The following is a 22,557-nucleotide window of genomic DNA, read 5'->3' as shown; positions in this document are numbered from 1 at the left end:
AAAAACCTGTCAGACCGTGAGCGCCAGTGAACGTTTTATGCTCTCCGTGGTGAAACAGTTTTTTTTAAACCAGACACAAAGTCCTGCATGTCCGACTGTTTCCGGTTAAAAAAAATAAATAAAAAAATAAATAAAATAAATGGTTTCGCCACGGAGAGCACAAAACGCTCACAGCCGAAGACTTGCAGCCTGCAGGTTTCCGTTTCCTGCCCGAAATTGGGTAGGAAACGGAAACCTGCATAACGGAGACCGGGTGCAGATGTGAATGAGCCCAGAGTTGGTCACTGTTAGTATTATATTTGTTTTGCATAATTTGTATACCATATGTAAACCCTCAAATGTACAGCACCATGGAATTAATGATACTATATAAACAACAACCAGTGCTCCAGAAACCGGTACAATTGTGTACAGCGTGCAGTGGCTGTAGGTGGTAATGCAGCTCAACCCTTTTCATTTGAATGTGACTAAACACATGATAAAAGATCATCCATATTAAAGTCTCAGTTAACCCATTTAATGGAAAAGGGACTATTTAAATGCATGTGGGTATATATCTTTATCGACCTACTCAAGACTTACAGGAGTGCAATATTCCACCATTGGATAGTGCATTTTGTGTCCTTTTGCAACACGACCAGAAAAGAAGCAGCTTTGGCAGATGTCATAGTTAAAGTGCTTTAAACTTCTGTACCTAAAATGGGGGGGAAAAAATTTACATTTATTAAAATATGTCCACAATGGAATACCTAAAAATGTGTGTTATATTAAAATTGGAAACATTACAATAAAAATATGTACAATAAAACGTATAATTTTCCAATATACTTTGTACCAAATCATTATGGTTTTCTAGATCTCTGCTTGCTGTCATTCATTCTGATTGCTCCCAGTTTATAAAAATCAGTCCATGGTCATGTGATATACACAGGTGCAGGGCTCGTTACCTGGCAGATGTCTGATTACTGTGCTGTGACTATAACGAGCTGTGCACCTATATATCCATCACGTGACCATGGACTGATTTGTATCCACTGGAGGTAAAAATGAATGACGGCAGGAAGAGATCTAGAAAGTAGAGGAACTGATATGGAAAGTATATTGGAAAATTGTATTACTTTTTTATTATACAAACCATTACGTGCCTCTTAAACGGGCTCTATCATTTGGAAAAGTCATTTTTAACTAATCACATCCTTACATAGCCTTTAGAAAGTCTATTCCACAGCTACCTTTAGTATGTAAATTGCCTCAGTGGTTTTTGAATAAGTCAGTTTTTATCCATATGCTAATTAGACTCTTGGTGAACCATCGTGCACTCCTCTTTGCTATTGTTTCCTATGGGTATATACAGCACAGGCTGCTGCTGCAGGTAACTTCCTGCTTGAACACGCATAGGAGATAATAGCAGAGAGAAGGCTGCTGGGAACTTCCTGTGCTGTCTGGGAGCTCATTAGCATATGAATAAAAACGGATTTATTCAAAAACCACTGATGCAATCTACATACAAAAGGTAAGTGTGGAATAGCTTTTCTAAAGGCCATGCAAGGATGTGCTTAGTTAAAAATGACTTTTCTCAATGATAGAGACTCTTTAATATTAGTCTGAACCTAAACAACCCCTTGCTAAACACCCTATCTACCGATTAACTCTAGACAAAGGATTAAAAAAATAACTTGTCCACCTTTCCTTCAAGACACTGGCATAATATGGTGATGATTTTAAACAGAAATCCCATACTTCTAAGAAAAACATAGGTATATGCCATAAATGATAGGCCAGACCAGTCACCAACTAATGAACAACGCCACAGGACAGCTCAATAGGCTCACACAGACGATCATTAACATACTGCTGCTGCTACACATTTTTGTATGTAAGTCTTTCGCTTCTTTTCCTGCAGTGTATTTTATACAAATGTACTCTGGACCTAAGAGCCATTCTTAGACATTTTATTGTGGTATAGCTGTGAATGAGTATTGACTTTGTAGAAAGCTGTGTGACGGAGTGTGGCTGAAAACAAAGCTCTGTTGTATGGAAAGAGCCTACCTATTTGTATGCCTACACAAATGGCATACACCTTGGGCTGTCAATCATAGCTAGTGCAAACAATTGTCCCTAAAGATCAACTCTACATGCTAAAATCATTGTACATCACCCGGTAATGTTCATTACCTGTTGCTGAAAAGCCCTCTCCTGCTGTTCTATTTTATGGTGCATTTCATACTTGTCTGCGGAGAACAATTCTATTTAGGATTTTAGCACAGCCGAGGTGCTTACTGAATTTTTTTGTGTGATACTCTGGGAGTGAATAAAAAGCTGCCATTTTCTCTCAGAGGTAGTAATGATTTCACACTCTATTGGTTAAATGTATTTTGTATGAATTCTACAGAGAAGTTTACAAACCATAGAGTAGAATATGGAGCGTTTGCAAGGTAGCTTTGATTTTTTTTCCTTTGTGTTTTCTTTCAGAAACTCAATGAGATGGATTAAGCATGGTAGTTCGTTATGGTGGAAAAGAAAGAAAAACTGCATAATTGATAAGGACATAGCGCTCGGGGCGGGAGGAGTAGGAAGCTAGTTTTTCTGATAAGCAGATATATATACGGTACGTGTGTGTGTGTGTATGTATGTATGTATGTATGTATGTATGTATGTATGTATGTGTGTATGTATATGTGTATGTATATATATATATATATATATATATATATATATATATATATATATATATATATATACACACACACACACATACATACATACATACATATACACACATACACGGGGAAAGTATATACCGTATAAGGAAAGTATGTAATGATTCTCACATTTCATGCATTGCCTAAAAATGCCAGGCATTATATACGTTGCCTTGAATGCCTGCTTTTCATATATTGGCAGTAACATAGATAGATAGATAGATAGATAGATAGATAGATAGATAGATAGATAGATAGATAGATTACCGGCAATGTATGAAAAGCAAAGGCAAAGTACATAACTACTGAAAACTTAAAGAGCAATTGTCACCATAAAAATTACCTATTGTTCATATCACATTTTTATATCGCTGGTGATTAATTTACTTTCAACATTAAAAAAACCCAAATCCTAAAAATCTTGCAATTCCAACTCTTGCCACAAAGCCTAAAGTAGTGTGTGACTCGCTGTCTCCTGGAGATGGCCATAGACACAATCGTATGGAGCAGACCCTATTGACTTCTATGGGAGAATTTACATGGACTCTCTCACACTGGACACACAGAGTGACCTGTAGACATCATGGTCCAGAGGAGCTATTAAGAAGACTTATACATAGTATTGAGGGAAAGATTCAATACAATATAAATCATTCATTTTTTTTTCATCCTCACTGTAAGTCAGTGGTGGGGAACCTATGGCACATGCACTGTAGCCAAAACCAGGCTCATGGATCGCTCGCTAGCCAGGAATCCAGGGCAGCTGTCCCAGATTCCCTAGAGAGCAAGTGAGCTCTTCTTTCAGGTGTTTAAAACTGTCAGCATGGGCAGCGGGTCCATAACTTACACTAACAGAAGATTGTATCCTCTGCCCCGAAGCAGGAATGATGACTTAATTCATCAGTGACTTCTTTGTGGCGGAAAGAGGCTGCCCAGCTGCTCTTCATGGGTGTGTAGGTAAGTAGAGGAGCATGTTATACTGTGTGGGGAACACTGTGGAGCAATTTATACTGTGTTGGGGGCCACTGTAGAGCATAATATACTGTGTGGGTGTCACTGTGGAGCACATTATACTATGTAAGGGCTACTGTGGAACAGAATGTACTGTCTGGGGGCAAACAGCATCTGTTCAGACATGTAATATTATTACAGGCTGTAATAACATTGCATGATCATTATAAAACAGACCCTGTGCAATGTAAATAGTGAACATTATTTGTTCAAAAGTAATCCAAATGTAAAACAACTTTGTACTGAAAGGCGAAAGTTTGCATCATTGAAAGATCTGTAAACCCCATTCACACGACCATATTTTGCGGGTCCGTAACTGTCCTCAATTGTGGATATGCACAGTATTAAGGGTTAAATTGCTGTGTTGGCACTTTACGACAAATTAGTGGGTTTTGTGTTGCAGTTTGGGCACTCTGTCGCTAAAAGATTCACCATCTCTACGTGGTGGGGTACTGTGGCTGAATGAAAACATTCTCTGTTAAAATTTGCATACAGAGAGTTATCAGTGACTCGGTAGGACCACCCATTGGACTTGTCAGCCCAGAAGCAAGAATTAAAATATAATAAAATGATTCCGGATCTTTATTCAGATGAAGAGGAATCTTCTGATAAACTATTGACTACTTTAGAAGACAGTTCAAACTGCATTCAGATAATCTGATTTACTTATTGAAACTTGTAAGAAAACAGCTGCTAGGTAGGCTTCATACTAAGTGGTCTTACCTGAAACCAATAATTGGACATTCTTTACAGATGTTACACTTGGCTTGGTGTTTGGCAGTTTCAGCAGCAGCAACTCTGTGAAGCACCGGTAGCCAAACCATTGACTGAGGCTCCAACCTCATCCAATCCAGAAACAAAGCTGCCTCAATTTCTGGCTTATTGTTAGCCTAAAAGATCAAATACAAAATATGCTGTAAACATGAAAGCATAAAACATTTAATGAATTTATAAAGTGCAGAATCCCCACTGAGGGGAGCAAGACAGAAAAACTAAGGATTGTAAATGCTGCAAGAAAGCCTGGCGAAAACCTAACAATTAAGATAACGTGACCACGGGACTGCTGAAAAATTTACAATTCTGAGTGGATTTCTTCCAGTGATCAAGCTTTAGTCTTCTGAGACGCATATACCAGATCAAAGAATGAACTCTCCTAATGTCTCAAAATGACACACAGAAAATGGCTACAAAACAAACCGCAGACAATTTCTATTTATCAAGTCGCTATATGTGATTGCCTTCTGTAAACTATAAATGCTGGATGTGGAGTTCTTATTAATCTTTCATTATTCCACCATCAACAGTGTACACAAGAAGAATGACCTGAAATGACATGACCCAATTCAGAAACGGCATATACCTATATATACACACACACCAGTTTTCTTCTCCAGAAAAACACATTGGTAGGTTAATTGCCTTCCTATGAATGTGGTCCTCATGTGTGTCAATGTGTCGGTGTTAAGGAAATTAGATAAATCCCACAGGGCAGACACAAGAGAATAATTTCTCTGCACGGTGTTGAATAACCGGTCTGTTAAAAATAGAAAGGCTACATACAGACGCGGTGGATAACTGTCTGGCGGTAGTGACAACCTCGGATATGAGTGGGATTAGGCTAAAACGTTCTCTTAAGTTCACCCATATCGCTATCATAGTGGTCGCGGATATAGCGATACTTTCCTTCACTCCAGACAAAGATTCAGTTCCCTACACAATCCTTGCACCAAAATATTCTAAGTAAGATAGAGTGGCTTATTGGTACCATCTAACAATACCCTGGTATAGGAAGCTGAGATATGGGGAACTGTGCTAAGTTTTGTTTTATTTCCTTTATTAGTAGCAGTTCTGCAAAGGTGTTGGCACTAAATAAGCATAATAAATTACAATATAAATGACACTGGAAACCAGTCTAAGCCCTCGTTCACATCAGCGTTTGGATTCCGTTTGGGGGAGTTCGCATGGGGACCCCATCCTGAATGGAATACCAAACGCAAGTGCAAGTGCTGGTGCCATAAAAGCACACGGACCCCATAGACTATAATGGGGTCCGTGTGCTTGCCACCAGATCTCCGCAGAGATCGTGTGGACAGGAAAGTAGTTCACCATGTACTTTCTTATCCGCATGATTCGTGCGGGCAGCGTGCGACTAGCACACAGACCCCATTTTCGTCTATGGGGTCCATGTGCTTTTACAGCACAGTGCTTGCAATTGCGTTTGTATTCCGTTCGTGGGGGTCTTCATGCGGACTCTCCCCGATGGAATACAAAAGCAGATGTGAACAGGGCATAAGACCTGCCAAATAACCCATATATCAGTAGCAGTATGGAATATCCTGGCCAATAGCAGCAGAGCCATACTAACTGTAGAACAGTTACAAATCACAACTATTAAGTGCAATCCATGCTGCACCTATACATGGATTGTACAATCTATTGCTAGCACCAGTTACAAGTCTTTATTTTCTGATAGTCATTTTTATATCTTAAGATATATTGAGTTTTGAGAAAGCTAAACGAATTAGACAGATAGCACATGAAGCCGTCTTGATTGTAATGACTATAAATGAGTATTTTTCTCTTGTTCTCTCACACAAAGACTTATCCCAATAATTTAATGCAAATTAAGCATATTATTCTAAAATATGTGAACAGGAGATAAATTGTTACAATATAAAAATAGGACCGCACATATACATTTCCAGAAACAGTGAACTACTCATTAGAGGGATGTTTATCTACAGAGACTGATTCCTCAAGAATCAATATTCCAGTACATTAATGGAGCCGCTGATTAATATGCATTTTTTAATAGGAAAAGATGCATTCGGCAGTGAATAGTGCACTGCATGTTACTAGCAGAATTAGAATGAGCAGTTAAAAGCATCAGGCTGCCTCGTGGTAATCAGCATAAATTAGGGAGACACAAAAAGGCACACTGAGAGCTTCAAGTCACTAAAACTATATATCTGATTTATTCTCCAGCCTATAATCAATGTTAATTTGTTAATTGTCATAAAGACGGAAGGCTGATCCAACATATCTGTGTAGTCTGCACAGTCAGATAGATAAGTTGGGTGGTGATTAGCGCTTGTTCTCCATCACCAGGAAATGTCTGAGCGTTCGAGGTCACATGGCTCGAGTTTGGTCAAGGGCATTCTGTTATTCATTGATCATCCACCCATACCGCCAAAGTCCCTCACCAGTCTCTACTGGCTGGTCCCTCCTAGGACATAGGAAATGCTGCAGCGGTGACATTTCACACACTAATTGGTCGAGATAAGTTTCTTGTGTCTTCAGACAGACTAGGAAACAGAGAGTGACGTCAAACCCAGATAGTATCTGGATGGGAATGCTGAGGAGATCAGTGAGGTGAGTGCGCCTTTTATTTTTTAACAGGAGTCTAAGCCATTTTTTTTGTTTCTTTGGATTTAAAGGGGCTCTATCAGCAAAATCCTGCAGATAGAGCCCCACATATGCGTGCATAGCCTTTAAAAAGGCTATTCAGGCACTGTAAAAGTTAAATTAAACTCCCCCCCAGTTTTAAAATAATAACTTATATAAGAATGTTCTCTACTTACGGAACGTGCACCCTGGGCGGCATTCAGGGTGCGCCGTCTTCTTCTTCCCCGCCTCTTCTTCCTCTGACGTCTTCGGGTCCCGTCCTCCTCCGGCGCTTGCTCGCGGCCACTGATAATAAAAAAAAAAAAAAAAAAAAAAAAAAAAAAAAAAGCCCGGGCGCATGCGCAGTAGCACGTGGCTTCTACTACGGCTACTGCGCATGCGCCCGGGCTGTTTTTTTTTATCAGTGTCCGCGAGCAAGCGCCGGAGGAGGACGGGACCCGAAGACGTCAGAGGAAGAAGAGGCGGGGAAGAAGATGAAGACACACCCTGAATGCCCGCCCAGGGTGCACGTTCCGTAAGTAGAGAACATTCTTTTTTAAGTTATTATTTTAAAACGGGTGGGGGGGGGGGGGTAGTTTAATTTAACATTTACGGTGCCTGAATAGCCTTTTTAAAGGCTATGCACGCATATGTGGGGCTCTATCTGCAGGATTTTGCTGATAGAGCCCCTTTAATGAGATTTTATAAATACTTATTAAAATCAACCATAAACATTCCAAAACTCCCAGGAAGAGGAGTGCTCTGAAACATGCATGGCAAACATATTGAGTCCTTGTAGTCCAGACTTGGGCTCTATGCAGACAGCATGTGATTAGTCAGTGTTCTAGCTGCGTACTTCACAGTTTGCACACTGACCCATTTTTCTCTATAATCCCATACACAAGCCCGTGTATATGGGATTGAGTCTGGGGCAAAACTCAGGACAGACCCTATTAACTTTTCATTTTGTGTCCCAGGCTCACTAAGTGAAGTGAGTGGATCTGTGGAGGCCCGGCTGCCACCATTTTACCATGGATCGGACACATGTAGCTTACCAAGCAAGTGACAATGAAAACAAACCATAAAACAACAGAACACAAAGCTATTAGCAGTCTATGAGATGTAGTATTGATGGCGTGTAGATGAAGATGATTCTGATAGGTCTCACCACTGTCACAACATGATAATGCAGAACACTGAGGACCTACACACTTACACAGCGGGATCTCACAAAAGTCCTGTTTCTAGGTACCAGGTTGTCATTCTATACCATCTGGTAGTGCTACAATAAAGCTCTCCCAGACCACAATAAAACACTGTGTCCTGCCCTCTTTATTAATGTATGCATCTACCCAATTCATCTGAAAGAGTTGGGTCAATAATCTTATAGGTGTTGGCAGTATCCAGACGTGCAGGATAGCCTTCAGTGTGTGTCTGCCGCTACACAATGCAAGAGTTTCCGATTTCCCCTTGTACACCTATGGTCAAAAGGGCCTTTCCAGCCAAAGATTCCCTACTGAGGATTAAGAGACACAAAACTGGTTAGATGTTTTAAAGTAAAGGATTTGATTTGACTGCAAAATCTCTATTACTGGGAATATCTGTGTTTCTGTGTCACTACGACCACATTGCTGATAGTGTGAAATTTAGTATCCCTATGCAGGGATATAAAATCCAATACCTGGACTGCCAGCACAGTAATATTGGACTGATAGTAAGGTTTTACTATAACATGTGTTTCCATTGTGGGGATGGATCTAATCCCAATGGACGGATACCATCGATCTTTGGAAAGTCTAATTCAGGAAGGAACAATTTATATAAAAAGGGACAAGAAGCCCTGCAAAGGCTGTGTGTATATAAAGTACCATTCTCAGAGCCGCATCCCAGTTATCAGAAGATAGTCCAAACAGTATCCTAGTCACATAACTATGTGCATGACAATAAGAAAAGATTAGTATATTTAGAGTGGGACATCTCACAAAGTTCCTCTAGAGTGTAAAGTGATTTTATTTTTATTTTTTTTGTCGAGCAAGTGATTGTCGACTAATGGTAAGATGGGGCTAACACAACCTATGCACAAAGCATGGAACTTTGTATGTACATGACCGGACTGAAAGGTGTGTCAGAAACAGATAAGCATGTGTTGAGACACTTTATTTTATTTTCTGAACCGGTTTTGGTTGTTGTAAGACATTTCAAAATGATCCCACAGGACACAATAAGAATCTAGCAGCAGAATATTTTCTACCCATTGAAAAAAAATCCTGCATGCTTGGCTGTATCAAAGATCTAGCTTTGTGGTGGATTTAGTAGGAATAGGCAAATGTTCTGTATATGGGCAACTTTTTAATTTTCTATTTGACCTCAAATTACTGACACAGATATGAAGGGAAGGTTTTAACTCTCGCAAGCATTCCACTGGTTTCCAATAGGGCCATCTGAACGTATGCAACTATCTGCCTTTGACAACTTAAAGGCAGTCTGTCCACGGTGTGGCCATGTTTTTATTATTAGCAGCAGAGTGAAACCCAACTACGGTATTATTCTAGCAGGCATTGGTCCTGTAAAGGAGAGTTCAGAGGTGTTTTTTTTTTTTTTTCTATGACGTGGAAAAAAAAAATGTTCAGGAATTGGTAAGAAGTTTCCCCCCTCAAGAACACGGTTTTGAGGATAGGCCTAGAAAATATGCTTCAAAAATCACATAAATTTACCCCTCACCCCCATAGCCATTCATTTCTATGGGATTTGCAAGGTGGAAACTACCTGAGGTCCTGAGGCTCTTTTTCTCCTCAGCCATCATAGCACTTGCAGGAGCACTACACCCTGGAATAAAGTACACTTTCACATTGCTTCTATTGCTAAAAATGTGCTCGAGGGTATTGTTCCTACCTAGCACTTTCAGCATGGTAAAAACTGCTGACAGACTCCCTTTATGTTCACACAGTAACTGAACACAAATTTAGTTTTACTCCAAATGTAGCTTAAGGGTGTATTCACACTGAGTAAACGCTAGCTTATTCTGAACGTAAAACACGTTCAGAATAAGCGGCGTCTAAAGCAGCTCCATTCATCTCTATGGGAGCCGGCATACGAGCGCTCCCCATAGAAATGAATGGGCTGCTTCTTTCACTCCGTGCAGTCCCATTGAAGTGAATGGGGAGTGCCGGCGTGTACGCTCCGGCATGAGCAGAGCTAGCCGTATACGCCGGCACTCCCCATTCACTTCAATGGGACTGCACGGAGTGAAAGAAGCAGCCCATTCATTTCTATGGGGAGCGCTCGTATCCCCGCTCCCATAGAAATGAATGGAGCTGCTTTAGACGCCGCTTATTCTGAACGTGTTTTACGTTCAGAATAAGCTAGCGTTTACTCAGTGTGAATGCACCCTTAGGCTGAACCTCTACATGGTGTAAATGCCTCGCCAAAAAAAAGAGAATATCACCCACACATTGCAGAGAAATACTCGCAGCATTTCAAAAACCTTGTAAATCACAGCATGTCAATTTTACTTCTGGAAACGCTGGCATTTTCCGTATAGCTATAAAGGAAGGAGAAAAAGTCAGCAGAGAAAAACTCTGCGGACCTTCTGTGTAAAGCACTGCAGGAAAAACTACAATGCTTTTCTGCTGCAGTTTTACCAACTGCACTTTTTGGTGGCAAACCTGCTACAGGGGGCCCTAACCTAAGACAGGAACAGAGAAGAATACCAGTAGAGTAAATAAAAATAAGTAAAATCTTGCACAAAAGCAGCACTACCTCCTAGCATGAAGTAAAAGCTATACTAGCTGCTGACATTTTATTTGCTCATGCATAGCAGTTGAGCAAATGTGTAAAATAAGGTTACTGATATCCAAAGAAAGACTAGCTGAAATCATCAAAAAGTCATTCAGAACAAGGGCTACACAAATCTCAGGCTGGTGCGTGCTCAGGCTGGCTAACAATACTAATGCCCCTTTTTAATACAGAATGAAATTCATATTCTGTGACTGTAGCACAAAAAAAGTAAATCTCATCTCTACTGGGTAGATCAGTTCTCTATGTAGAGTATGAAATCTGTAAAGCGGGCATTGCCATTGCAGCCTGGTAACCTTAAAGTAATTGTTCCTTACACAGAACAGAGGTTTGCTTTCAGCTTTTCATTTCCCTGCGGGCAAACACCTAGCTGAAAAATCTGCTGCCTATATGTGCTTTTGAAAACTGGTCACATTCGTTTGTTCTGCCATACAAACAGGGCACATAAACCCCGAGTGAAGTCGAAGCAGAGGTAGAGCTGTTTTGATGACATTTACAGGGCTGTTTTGCAAAGAGTTGGGGGTTGAGCAGAGTGCATTACTGTTCTCCAAGGGCTAACATGATCTGTCAAGGGACCACGCAATATGCCAAACAAACAAACAGGAGCTTTTCTCATTCAGCTGCACTATACAATACTGCAATCAGCATGTTCCGGATTGTCCTATATTCCCAAATGGAAAATAAAAGAGTGGCTGCTTTCCGGTTTTCATTATTTATCCTTATAAATAGACTTAGGGAAAAAATGCACATAAAAATCAATGCTTGACAGTTTCTTTCCATCGTATTGTTCCCTTTAGTCAGCAAGGAGTATTTCATAGAAAAGGCAAGATAGTGTCAATATGCCAGCACAATCGTATAGAGGGTTACAGCAGTCTGGTAGAATACTCAAAAGAAAACTTCTACACGCAGATGTCCTCATTTCATTTTAGAATATTGGACTCCGTCATTATATTATATGACACTGATTAATTTCACAATGTCTTCTTTGGAACGGTGCACACACAGTAGAAAAGTAGGTTGCATTGATAAAGAAAAAGTAGTTAACTGCTAAATATATATCTACTAGCTATAACCCGCGCCTTCGTCCACTGTCCCCTCACCCTTGAGCGATCCACCTGCAGCGCAGCCCCCCACGGCCCTTTCCTTGCGGCCAGCGCGGTCACCTCCCACAGCGTCGTGGGCCGGGACCCCACGGCCCCGCTGCTGCACCTCCGGCCCTCCCTTTTCCCTCCATCCGCGCCCCCGGCTCTCCCGTTACCCCCCACCTGCGTCCCCGGCCCCCTTTAAAGTTCAAGTCACCCCCTATATCTACCCTTTCCTCCCAGCACCACCCACCCGTGAGCTCGGTCCCCCCCCTCCTTTTTCCACATGTGCAATGTGGCCCCCCTACCCCTACTTGCCTTCTGCCCTCTGGTGTGAAACCCGACCCCCCGGTCCTCTCTGTAACCCCTACCACCAGCACCTCCCCCAAACCAGTAACCAGTACCAGACTTTCACATTTATAATATTAATAGGATCTCTCTCTCTATATATAGCCAGACTTAAAAAAACACCTCATGTATAGGCTAAAAAAGGCCAGTGGGCATGCCCAGTCATGGAACCTGTGTCATTACATTATATCTCTCTCTTTCCGAGTGATCAGGGGGAAGAACAGACAAATTATTTTGGGGAGAAATTAATCAGTATAAATTGTATTTATTAATTTACGTTCCTGCTCTTTCTATGCTTAGAAGTTCAGTGGGCAGACGTATATGTGAAAGGTCAATAGTAGTAATACTCATGTCCTATCCAGCGTGCGTCAGAGCATGTACAAGCAGAAGTCCTTGCTGCACGCCAGTCAGTGGCCTTAGCAGTCACTGATGTACGTCACTTGTTCCTTTTTTTTTTTTTTTTTTTTTAAAAAAAACATTGGCAAATCAGGGACAGAAAAGTACGACACTTTTTTTATCTTTCACCTTCCATTGCCTCCTGCCCAAGTACTGTAATTCCTGGTCAACCCCCTTAATCAATGCTACATCCCATCCAATTTCCAGAAGGATTTGTAGTAGGTAAGGTTTCCTGATGTGTACAATGACAGCTCTAAATAATGACTACGTAGCTTTCAGTTCATGAATAAAACATGCAGTTACTGCAGGATACACAAGTACTTCTAGGATTTTGAAGCCTCCTACATACATTACAATCCAGTGTTTACTCCAGATGTTTGACTGAGGTGAGATTAAAATAGATTTATAAACCTTGTAAATTACACATTTGTTCTGTGTCAGTGTGAATGCCCTATCCATGACAAAGTACAAAAACCAGTTTCAATTGGTTAGTCTCTGCAAGATGTGAGGTAGTGGTAAGGTAACAGAGCGAATACAAAGTTATCGTATAGTAGCACAGTGCAGGGCCTTGTTGCCTTGCAGACCAGGTTCTCAGATTTCTATCTGCCCAGGAACAACATTTCTGTCTATAGGGGCTATTTTTGGTCCTATTAGTCCAAAAACACACTGGCAAATCAGCATGGTAGTTTCAGTTGGCAGCAGTGCCACGATGAGGGGGTGCTCAATACGGAAGGAGCAATCTCTAAATTCAGGACTTGAATTTTTTTTATTTTTTATCCCAACCATTGTCTGATCAGCTTTTTGGAATTTAATTACACAGAAAGTTTCCAGTGGATCAATGAGTGCTCAGCAAGGGAAGCATCTAATGCAAGAACATACACAAAAATCCACTTGACTTCAACCAGTCAGAAACTGCAAAACAATCATGAATGTGTCAAAGACAGATTTGGCAATCTCATCATGAGCTTAGATTTAGATGGCCCAACACAGCATGAGATATGTGATGAAAACTCTGGTAAGTGATTTTCTGTAATCTCTTGTATTATCTGGTAAGACACACAGGGAACTTCTACTAAAAGTGTATATTTTTCCAGTAGTTCCATTATATTGCTTCAACTGAGCTACATGAAATTGCTGCAAATCTGCAGGATGAAGGCACAATGAAGATATTTAACAGCACATTTCCCAATTCCAGTCCAAATTACTACCTCCTATGCCAAAGCTTGTTTTTCTAAACTCACGCTTTAGGTTGTTTACTACGTGAGTCAGCTTAAATAAACCTATGAGCATTATGAAAGTAGCCATTTTTCAAGTCACATATAAGATATTTCAGGAGAAAACACAGCATCCAAGCCGCACTATAAAGGCAAAATCCAGACAAATCTTCATAAATATTCTGTCATAATCTATTCTCATTATATGGCACAATAAAAAAAAAAAAAAAAAACTTTTGAGAACTTAAGAAAAAAAAAATCTCTAACGTCTATTATAGGGATTTAAATGCAGTATATTTAAAAATATTTAATTTAAAAAAAATTACGGAAATAAACTTACAAACAAAAAAGGTGCCATTTGAAGGATAAAAAAAACATAAGAAAAAGATACCAGTGAATTCAAATAAAAAGGGGTTAGCAACAGATGACTCCATTCAGTGGCAGAAACATTAGGAAGAACTTCATTGGGAAACCTGACAGCATATTTATGTATCTGGGAATAGGATGTCAGTGGTAAACATGCAATCTATATTACAAGTGACAATGTACAATGAGAAGGCCACATTTAATGAAGTCTCATACCGCAATCTCTTTCACTGGAGCCTAGAGGAAAACTCAAGATCTGCTGCAGTGTATAGGGTCGGTTCAGAAACTGATCTGCTTGTAATGTCCTCCCCTAATGGGAAATTGAAACAGCCCAGGATGGTTTACTAATAGAAAACATTGTCTCCATCAATGAGAACAAAAGAAAACTACATAATGTCCAGTGACAGCTCCTTTAAAGGGAGAGAGGAGCTGAATTTCAGGGTAAATGATTCTTTTCAGACAGATTTACCTTACCTACATTGTACATCTTAGCCATAGAGGTCATTTCTAATGTTTTTCCTTTATAGGTTTTACTTTGGACAATAACCATCTTTTGAAAATTGTCTCAATAGAGCAACTTTTTTTTAAATAAATAAAACACAAGCAGTACGATAATCTAATAATAAACTGCAACTTTCTGGTATTCTACATGGATTAATATTGAACTTTTGTGTCAAACAAACAATTGAAAGTAGAAATTCTGCCATTTCCTCCTTGACATCTTTATGCAGTTTATCTGGACTTTGCAGTGGTGACCTGTTTAGAAAAGCAGCTTTTTTTGTTGCAGATTTTGCTGTGTTTTTTTTTTTAGCCAAAGCTATGAGTGGCTTCAACACAAATGGGACATATACAGCAAGCACTAAAGAGGTGTTCACCCGTAGGAGTTTGACACTGAATTTGTCAAGCAGAAAATTTCTTCTTCCGGAATTTGAAGCAGATTTTTTTTTCTTCTGGGTCAGTTCACATGGAGTTTCTTGGAGAGGATTTTGACACTGAATCCACCTCAAAATCAGACTCCAAAAAAAGCCTCCCAATAGAGTTCTATTGGGAGGATTTTTTTTTTTTTTTTTTTTTTAGGTGGATTCAGCATCAAAATCCACACCAAAAAACTCCATGCGAACTGACCCTAAGAGCTAGTTCACATGTGGCAAGAGGGGGCGGATTTTGGCATGGGATCCTCCTCAAAATCCCCCCCCCCCCCACAATAGAGGTCTATGTAGACCGCTAGCGTTCTTTTTTCCGCTAGCGGTTTATTCCCGAGCTGCCCTTTCTTCAGGCGGATTCCGCGGCTGATTCATTTGGCCCTAATCTGGAGCGGAAAGCTGCGACGGGATGCTGTGCACTGAATGTGCACATGCGGAATCCCCGTGTGAACTAGCCCTAAGGGTCCTTTCACACTGAGTTTTTTGGCGAGAAAAAAATCCGCTTCAAGAATTAGGAAATTTGGCAGTTCCATGTGGATTGTCCACCTCCCATTGACTGTGCTGGTTTTTGCAGGCAGAATCCACCTGAAGGAAGCTTTGTTTTCGCTAGCAGAAAAAAAATCCACTAGTGACAAAAAAAAGTTAGCAGAACCCATAGAATTCTATGGGGAGGCGTTTTTTCCACGTGGATTCTGACACGGATTCAGTGCCAAAAACCTGGCCAAAAAACTCCCTTACTCCCATGAGCAGAGCTAGCCATATACGCGGGCACTTCCCATTCACTTCAATGGGAGTGCTCGTAGTGAAAAAAGCAGCCCATTCATTTCTATGGGGAGCGCTCGTATGCCGGCTCCCATAGAAATGAATGGGAACTGCTTTATACGCCACTGATTCTGAACGTGTTTTACGTTCAGAATAAGCTGGTGTTTACGTAGTGTGAATGAGCCCTTAGGGTCAGCTGTAATCAACGAAGTAATCCAGTAACAAATGCTTTACTTTCCTCTTCCGAGGTGCCAAAGGGAAACAAACATTGCACAGTTCCCAATTAAATCAATAAGACTATCAATGGTATTCCAATACATGTTGAGTCTTCCAGAGGAAAAGACGCTCTACACAACCACCCTTTACTCTGGTTACTGGAGAGGTGAGATTCCTGAACAACAGAGCTCCTATTTTGTTACTTTAGTGCATATATTATTTAATAACCTATTTATGTATTCACCATTAAAGTCAATAAGCTCTCACTACAGGGAAAGTGTAAAGGTCAAGAAGACTTCTAGAACTGAATTGCCACCTAGTCCAGTGATAATTGTGATCGGTACTTGGGCAACAAGTTCCAAACTAAAGGTTAGGTTCACACGGTGGAAAATGAAGAGAAACGCCTCTTCACTTTCCACCACAGTATTCGGCTGTGGGATTGCTGTGACAGAATGTAGATGCTGTTTAGGCCCAGGCCTAATGGGCAGGAACTCCCGAGCCGCAGAATCCATGATCAAGCAGGACACTGATTTTTTTTCTGCATCTTGCTGCAATCTCTGCCTACCATTGAAAACAGTGTGAGGTAAATTTGGGGGAAGAAGCTGCTGCGAATTCCTACGTGTGAACATACACCAAGTTATCTACTTTTAAAATGACAAAAAGAGAGTGAATTTTGCTTATATCGGGTTTCTATTATGGAAACTAATGTGTTCAATAAGACAGCCTCATATCTGTATTTCATTGCTGTAACTCTGTAAGAAAAGCACTTTATAAATATATATGCAAGCAAACATTTACTCTGAGTGGCAAATCTGATGGAAAGAAGGGTTTTGGAAGAAGCAATGCTGTTATTATAGTTATTACTTCTCACCCAATTACACTTTAGTAAACCGAAGCACGGTGAGATAAAATAGCTTGCCCTGGGTCACTGGTAAAAATTGAGTCTGTATTATATTCCCAAGATGATAAAGATTTGTTTTGTAGCATATTGTAAGCACACAACTGGTATTCCCTTCAGCTAAGGCCTGTGCTTGCCTATGAGGACACAAACCTAGCAAGCTACTCTGTATTCCAGAGTACTATGTGTTACGACGCTCTAGTGTGAGGTCTGTCAGTATATCTCAACCCACGCACGGCACAGGAATTACTGTACGCAGAATTGTTAACGTAGGAGAAAGAAGATGAGGGCTGTTCACCTGCTGCACTAATCCAGTGTTGTTGAATACACAGAATAATCTAACGTAATAAATACATGTGCATGATACTGAACCAAGATAATATCCACAGCTAATATAGAGCTACACTTACCATTGATTACTGTACTACAAGGGTTAATCCAGGGGAATCATAAAACACAAAAATTGCAGAAAAGAACGTTGTGTTTGTGAAAGTACTGGACTTGCTTTATAAAGAACAATGCAAATATCAAATATATAGATCTCGTTCAAACTGGACTCCAGGTTATTAATACAAAATTTTAAAAGACATTGCACATACATACAGGATAAGGTAGATAATAAAACCTTCCTTATATCACAGTTACATGTTTTTTATCCCTTCCAAGAAAATCCTGAAGTTACTTAGATGAAAACTCCAAACATACACCCCTAATCAAGACAGAGCAGTTCTAGGGATAGTCTTTAGTCATCAAAAACAAATCTTTAAATCCCTGTTATCTTTAAGGAGCTTAGGTTTGCAGGAACCCTGCTGTTTCCGAGCTATGTTTGTTATGTAGAAAGAAAAATTAAACAAAAAGGCAAAGCAAACAAAACATTCTGAATGCTGTGCCAAGACAGAGATTAGCGACCTATAATGAGAAATTCTGGGAGCAAACCCCTGGAAGAAAAGAAAAAGTGCATGTATTTCCTATAACCAATTCAATCTGTAAATGCAAATAAACTCAACTGGAGATGAACGCAGGAAAATTCATACTTACATATTGAAAGCAGCTTCTGACACTGGGTTCTATGTTACTACCGCCAAAGGAGGCCACTTCACCCAGCTGTCGTGGAATCTGAATAGCATCATGGAGGAGAAGACCCAGTCTTCGTTGGTCACAAAATCCAGTAGAGCTTGCCACTTGCTTGAAAAGATCTGCAAATTGAATTATGTCATTAGATCAAGAAGGGCCATCACGAAATAGTGGTCCACATGAAAGGAAAAATAAAACAGAAATTTTTAATAGGCAATTCGACTAAAATGAATGCTGAAAGCTGGGTCTGCACCTCCATTGGTTCTCTGTATGGGGATTCCCCTTTCTGCGTTTTTCGCCCTTTTTGAGTGGAAACCAAATAGAAACCATGCAAACTCCATAATAGTGTATGGGGTCCACGGGTAATCGCTTTTTTAAGTGGATTAGGTTTCCATTCAGGAGGTCCCCAAGCAGACCCCGAACGGAAACCCGAACGCTGATGTGAACCTAGCCTAACATAAATACATAGATTTACAGACGTCCACGTAAATAAGGAACAAAACTAGATTTGGACTCCAACCTATGATCAGGTGAATACAAAACTTAGTGGTTTTAGAACAGTGTACCGCTCATGAAACCAGATGAACAGATAAAAATTATGTCCTATCAACACAATATTAACAATACAGGACTCCCTGATATTCAGATTGGTAGTGGACCGTGATGTCCCTTCCCTTCCCCTCACCCAAAAACTGGTGCTATTAGAGAAATAGCCAGCAAAGTAATCCAGGTTATAATCAGGAGATGGATATCCATAGCTTAAGTGATAATTCCTGTCCCCGCTACAATCCTCATTTTTCGCTCAACGCATTTTCCCTCACATTTATTATAGGGTTCACCAGGAACAGGTAGAGAAGGACCATCAGTGATAATAGAAGCTTATTTACAGTCAAAACTGCATTTCCAGGAGCCTTGGTGGTGGGCTCTGTTACTGGAATACCTGACTCCGCACACTGGTGAGGCTTGGCTTTTTATAGCCGGAAGCTTTACACAGGCAGCAGATAATCTGCCTGTATGGAGTGCCAATCGACATTGTAAGAAGTTGATTGTGGCATCTTTACTTTTATTTTCATATACCTCTTCTCATAGATATGCATTGTTTGTAGATCTCCCCCTAAATGAGCACCCTTATCTACTGGCTGATCACTGGGATTGTGTTTCTACATGCATTCATTTGGCAGATTTGTAACAGGATGAGGTGCCTAATCCTTCTCTTTATGACCAAACTAATACTTGTAATGTTTGTCAATACCATAACGGTCCTAATGTTTAATGTGATAAAAGATAGCACCAAGGAAGTCTTTAAAAATATAAATATTGGTCAACAAGAAATGAAACTAAGCCGTGCGGTGCTGCATTATAGTTTAACAATGTATTCCCCCTGATGGGCCTAAATACTTTAACATGTTGTTCGGTGCTTAGTTCCTAAATGAAACAGGTTAAACAACAGAGCAATGGGAAACCATCTGTTTCATTCCTTGTTCACTTTGTGAAAACATGTTCAATTTCCTGATGGAATCTGTAATACACGGTGTGCGATGTGGTACGTGGTTAAAACACTTGCAAATAACCATCACTGATCAGCCAGTTACTTAGGTCTACCCTCTACAACAAAGAATTGTAGATAGACTGTACAATTGTAGCCATAAAACCAAAACTAAAAAAGCAGATTGGAACACAACATAGGAAATGGTTTAATATTTGCCCTAAGTATTAGTAAACTAAACCTGGGAGTGTTTATAGGTGATCAGACAGGAACCGGTGAGGATGACAATCAACAGAGATCATACAAGCCTGGATTAAATATGGTAACCATGCTTGTGTCCTCCTACAGCGCTGTTATGCAGGATATACGCTTTAGATATGAGTGTTTGGCCAAGATTTTGTTCATTCGAACATTGATCCAAAGGAAACTTTCTGGCATACACTGCCCAATAACATAAGGATTAGATAAACTGAAATAGAATACATCAGACTCTTCCTTCCAACACCACTAACCATTAGAGGAGGATGCATTAAATTGTCGGCTGATCCCACATGCACCGACACCGTCAAGCTCAGCCACCATTAATGATTATGTAAAATTTCCTTATATTTTAGGTTCTTTTAAGGTAAAGCACCAACTACCTTGCAAACATCTGCTGGCAGGGATGAAAATCTATGTTTGAAAGATGAGATCTGCATACATGGCATCTACACTCACCGGCCACTTTATTAGGTACACCATGCTAGTAACGGGTTGGACCCCCTTTTGCCTTCAGAACTGCCTCAATTCTTCGTGGCATAGATTCATCAAGGTGCTGGAAGCATTCCTCAGTGATTTTGGTCCATATTGACATGATGGCCTCACACAGTTGCCGCAGATTTGTCGGCTGCACATCCATGATGCGAATCTCCCGTTCCACCACATCCCAAAGATGCTCTATTGGATTGAGATCTGGTGACTGTGGAGGCCATTGGAGTACAGTGAACTCATTGTCATGTTCAAGAAACCAGTCTGAGATGATTCCAGCTTTATGACATGGCATTGCATTATCCTGCTGAAAGTAGCCATCAGATGTTGGGTACATTGTGGTCATAAAGGGATGGACATGGTCAGCAACAATACTCAGGTAGGCTTTGGCGTTGCAACGATGCTCAATTGGTACCAAGGGGCCCAAAGAGTGCCAAGAAAATATTCCCCACACCATGACACCACCACCACCAGCCTGAACCGTTGATACAAGGCAGGATGGATCCATGCTTTCATGTTGTTGACGCCAAATTCTGACCCTACCATCCGAATGTCGCAGCAGAAATCGAGACTCATCAGACCAGGCAACGTTTTTCCAATCTTCAATTGTCCAATTTCGATGAGCTTGTGCAAATTGTAGCCTCAGTTTCCTGTTCTTAGCTGAAAGGAGTGGCACCCGGTGTGGTCTTCTGCTGCTGTAGCCCACCTGCCTCAAAGTTCGACGTACTGTGCGTTCAGAGATGCTCTTCTGGCTACCTTGGTTGTAACGGGTGGCTATTTGAGTCACTGTTGCCTTTCTATCAGCACGAACCAGTCTGGCCATTCTCCTCTGACCTCTGGCATCAACAACTCATTTCCGCCCACAGAACTGCCGCTCACTGGATGTTTTTTCTTTTTCGGACCATTCTCTGTAAACCCTAGAGATGGTTGTGCGTGAAAATCCCAGTAGATCAGCAGTTTCTGAAATACTCAGACCAGCCCTTCTGGCACCAACAACCATGCCACGTTCAAAGGCACTCAAATCATCTTTCTTCCCCATACTGATGCTCGGTTTGAACTGCAGGAGATTGTCTTGACCATGTCTACATGCCTAAATGCACTGAGTTGCCGCCATGTGATTGGCTGATTAGAAATTAAGTGTTAACGAGCAGTTGGACAGGTGTACCTAATAAAGTGGCCGGTGAGTGTATGTCAATGCTGCAAAGATTTCAAGGGTATTACAGTACTGTTCATCCATCGTGATACAGTATATAGTATTTCTACCAAGCAATTGTTTATACAGGTAAATATAAACCTACAGCACTGTCTACATACAGGGAAAGGGATTATCTGCTATTACAAAAATGAGTATTGCAACTTGATCCCATTTGCTTGAGTGAGGCTGATATTAAACTTCAGAAATAACCTATGGACCAGGGTAGAGATGCTTCTAGGCGAGATGCAAAGGAGCGGATGTTTTTGTAGCCCCTTTAATTGTTAATTTTAACAAAACTAGTGCGTATCTAATACATCACTATCTAATGTATGTAGTAATGCCACGTAGTATGAAGCCTGAATCCTGTGTGTTATTTTCTGGTAAGAATTACAAAATAAAGAACCCAATTGTATGTGCTTGTGGATGGGAATACCTTATATCATAGCTGATGAAAGCGAGGTAAGATTAGCCCCATGTAAGCCATTTTTCCCTTTTTTAAATGACAAGACTGTTTAATAAATAAGCACTTTCCCACAAAGCAGAATTTCCAATAAGATTTCAAAGCAAGCCACAAGCATGACACAGACAAATGACTTTGCTTCTCTGTGCTGCCATTTTATCACCCTCTGGAGGCTGTTTCCAGCTCCCTCCATTAACACCATGTTGTTTTGGTGCTTTTCTGTCCTTAAGCCTCTGCATGCTTTCAAGTCCAGCACTTTTGATTTACAGATTTGTTTACAACGTGGAATTTGTCTGAGCATAAATGAATTTGGAAAAATGATCCTGAAACATACAGATTACACTTGTAATTATTAGCGATATTTTCATCATCTCTGGAACCTTTCCCAGATCCTCCAGGACAATCTTTAAAGTCAAAGAAGCCCTGGGTTAAATTCAGATGCTAAGGGATAAAGGTATATATAGGTATAGCCTAATTTAAGTGCAGGAGTGAGCCATA

At 40.5% G+C, this 22,557-nt stretch overlaps 1 protein-coding gene across 14 annotated transcripts in view; it reads right to left on the bottom strand.

Moving 5' to 3' along the window:
* Positions 1 to 22,557, bottom strand: part of DMD (dystrophin) — a 1,873,751-nt gene that overhangs the window by 42,127 nt on the left and 1,809,067 nt on the right. For all 14 annotated transcript variants that reach the window (XM_075265063.1, XM_075265067.1, XM_075265060.1 and 11 more), the window contains 3 exons: positions 18,136 to 18,293; positions 4,437 to 4,603; positions 583 to 694 (listed from right to left, as the gene is read on the bottom strand). In XM_075265063.1, coding sequence (XP_075121164.1) covers positions 583 to 694; positions 4,437 to 4,603; positions 18,136 to 18,293 — 437 coding nt within the window. The remainder of the gene's footprint in view (positions 1 to 582; positions 695 to 4,436; positions 4,604 to 18,135; positions 18,294 to 22,557) is intronic.

Source organism: Leptodactylus fuscus, chromosome 2, assembly GCF_031893055.1.
Source record: "Leptodactylus fuscus isolate aLepFus1 chromosome 2, aLepFus1.hap2, whole genome shotgun sequence".
NCBI classification, from domain to species: domain Eukaryota; kingdom Metazoa; phylum Chordata; class Amphibia; order Anura; family Leptodactylidae; genus Leptodactylus; species Leptodactylus fuscus.
The sequence above is the reverse complement of the archived record's forward strand: the minus strand, read 5'-3'. Positions and strand labels throughout refer to the sequence as shown.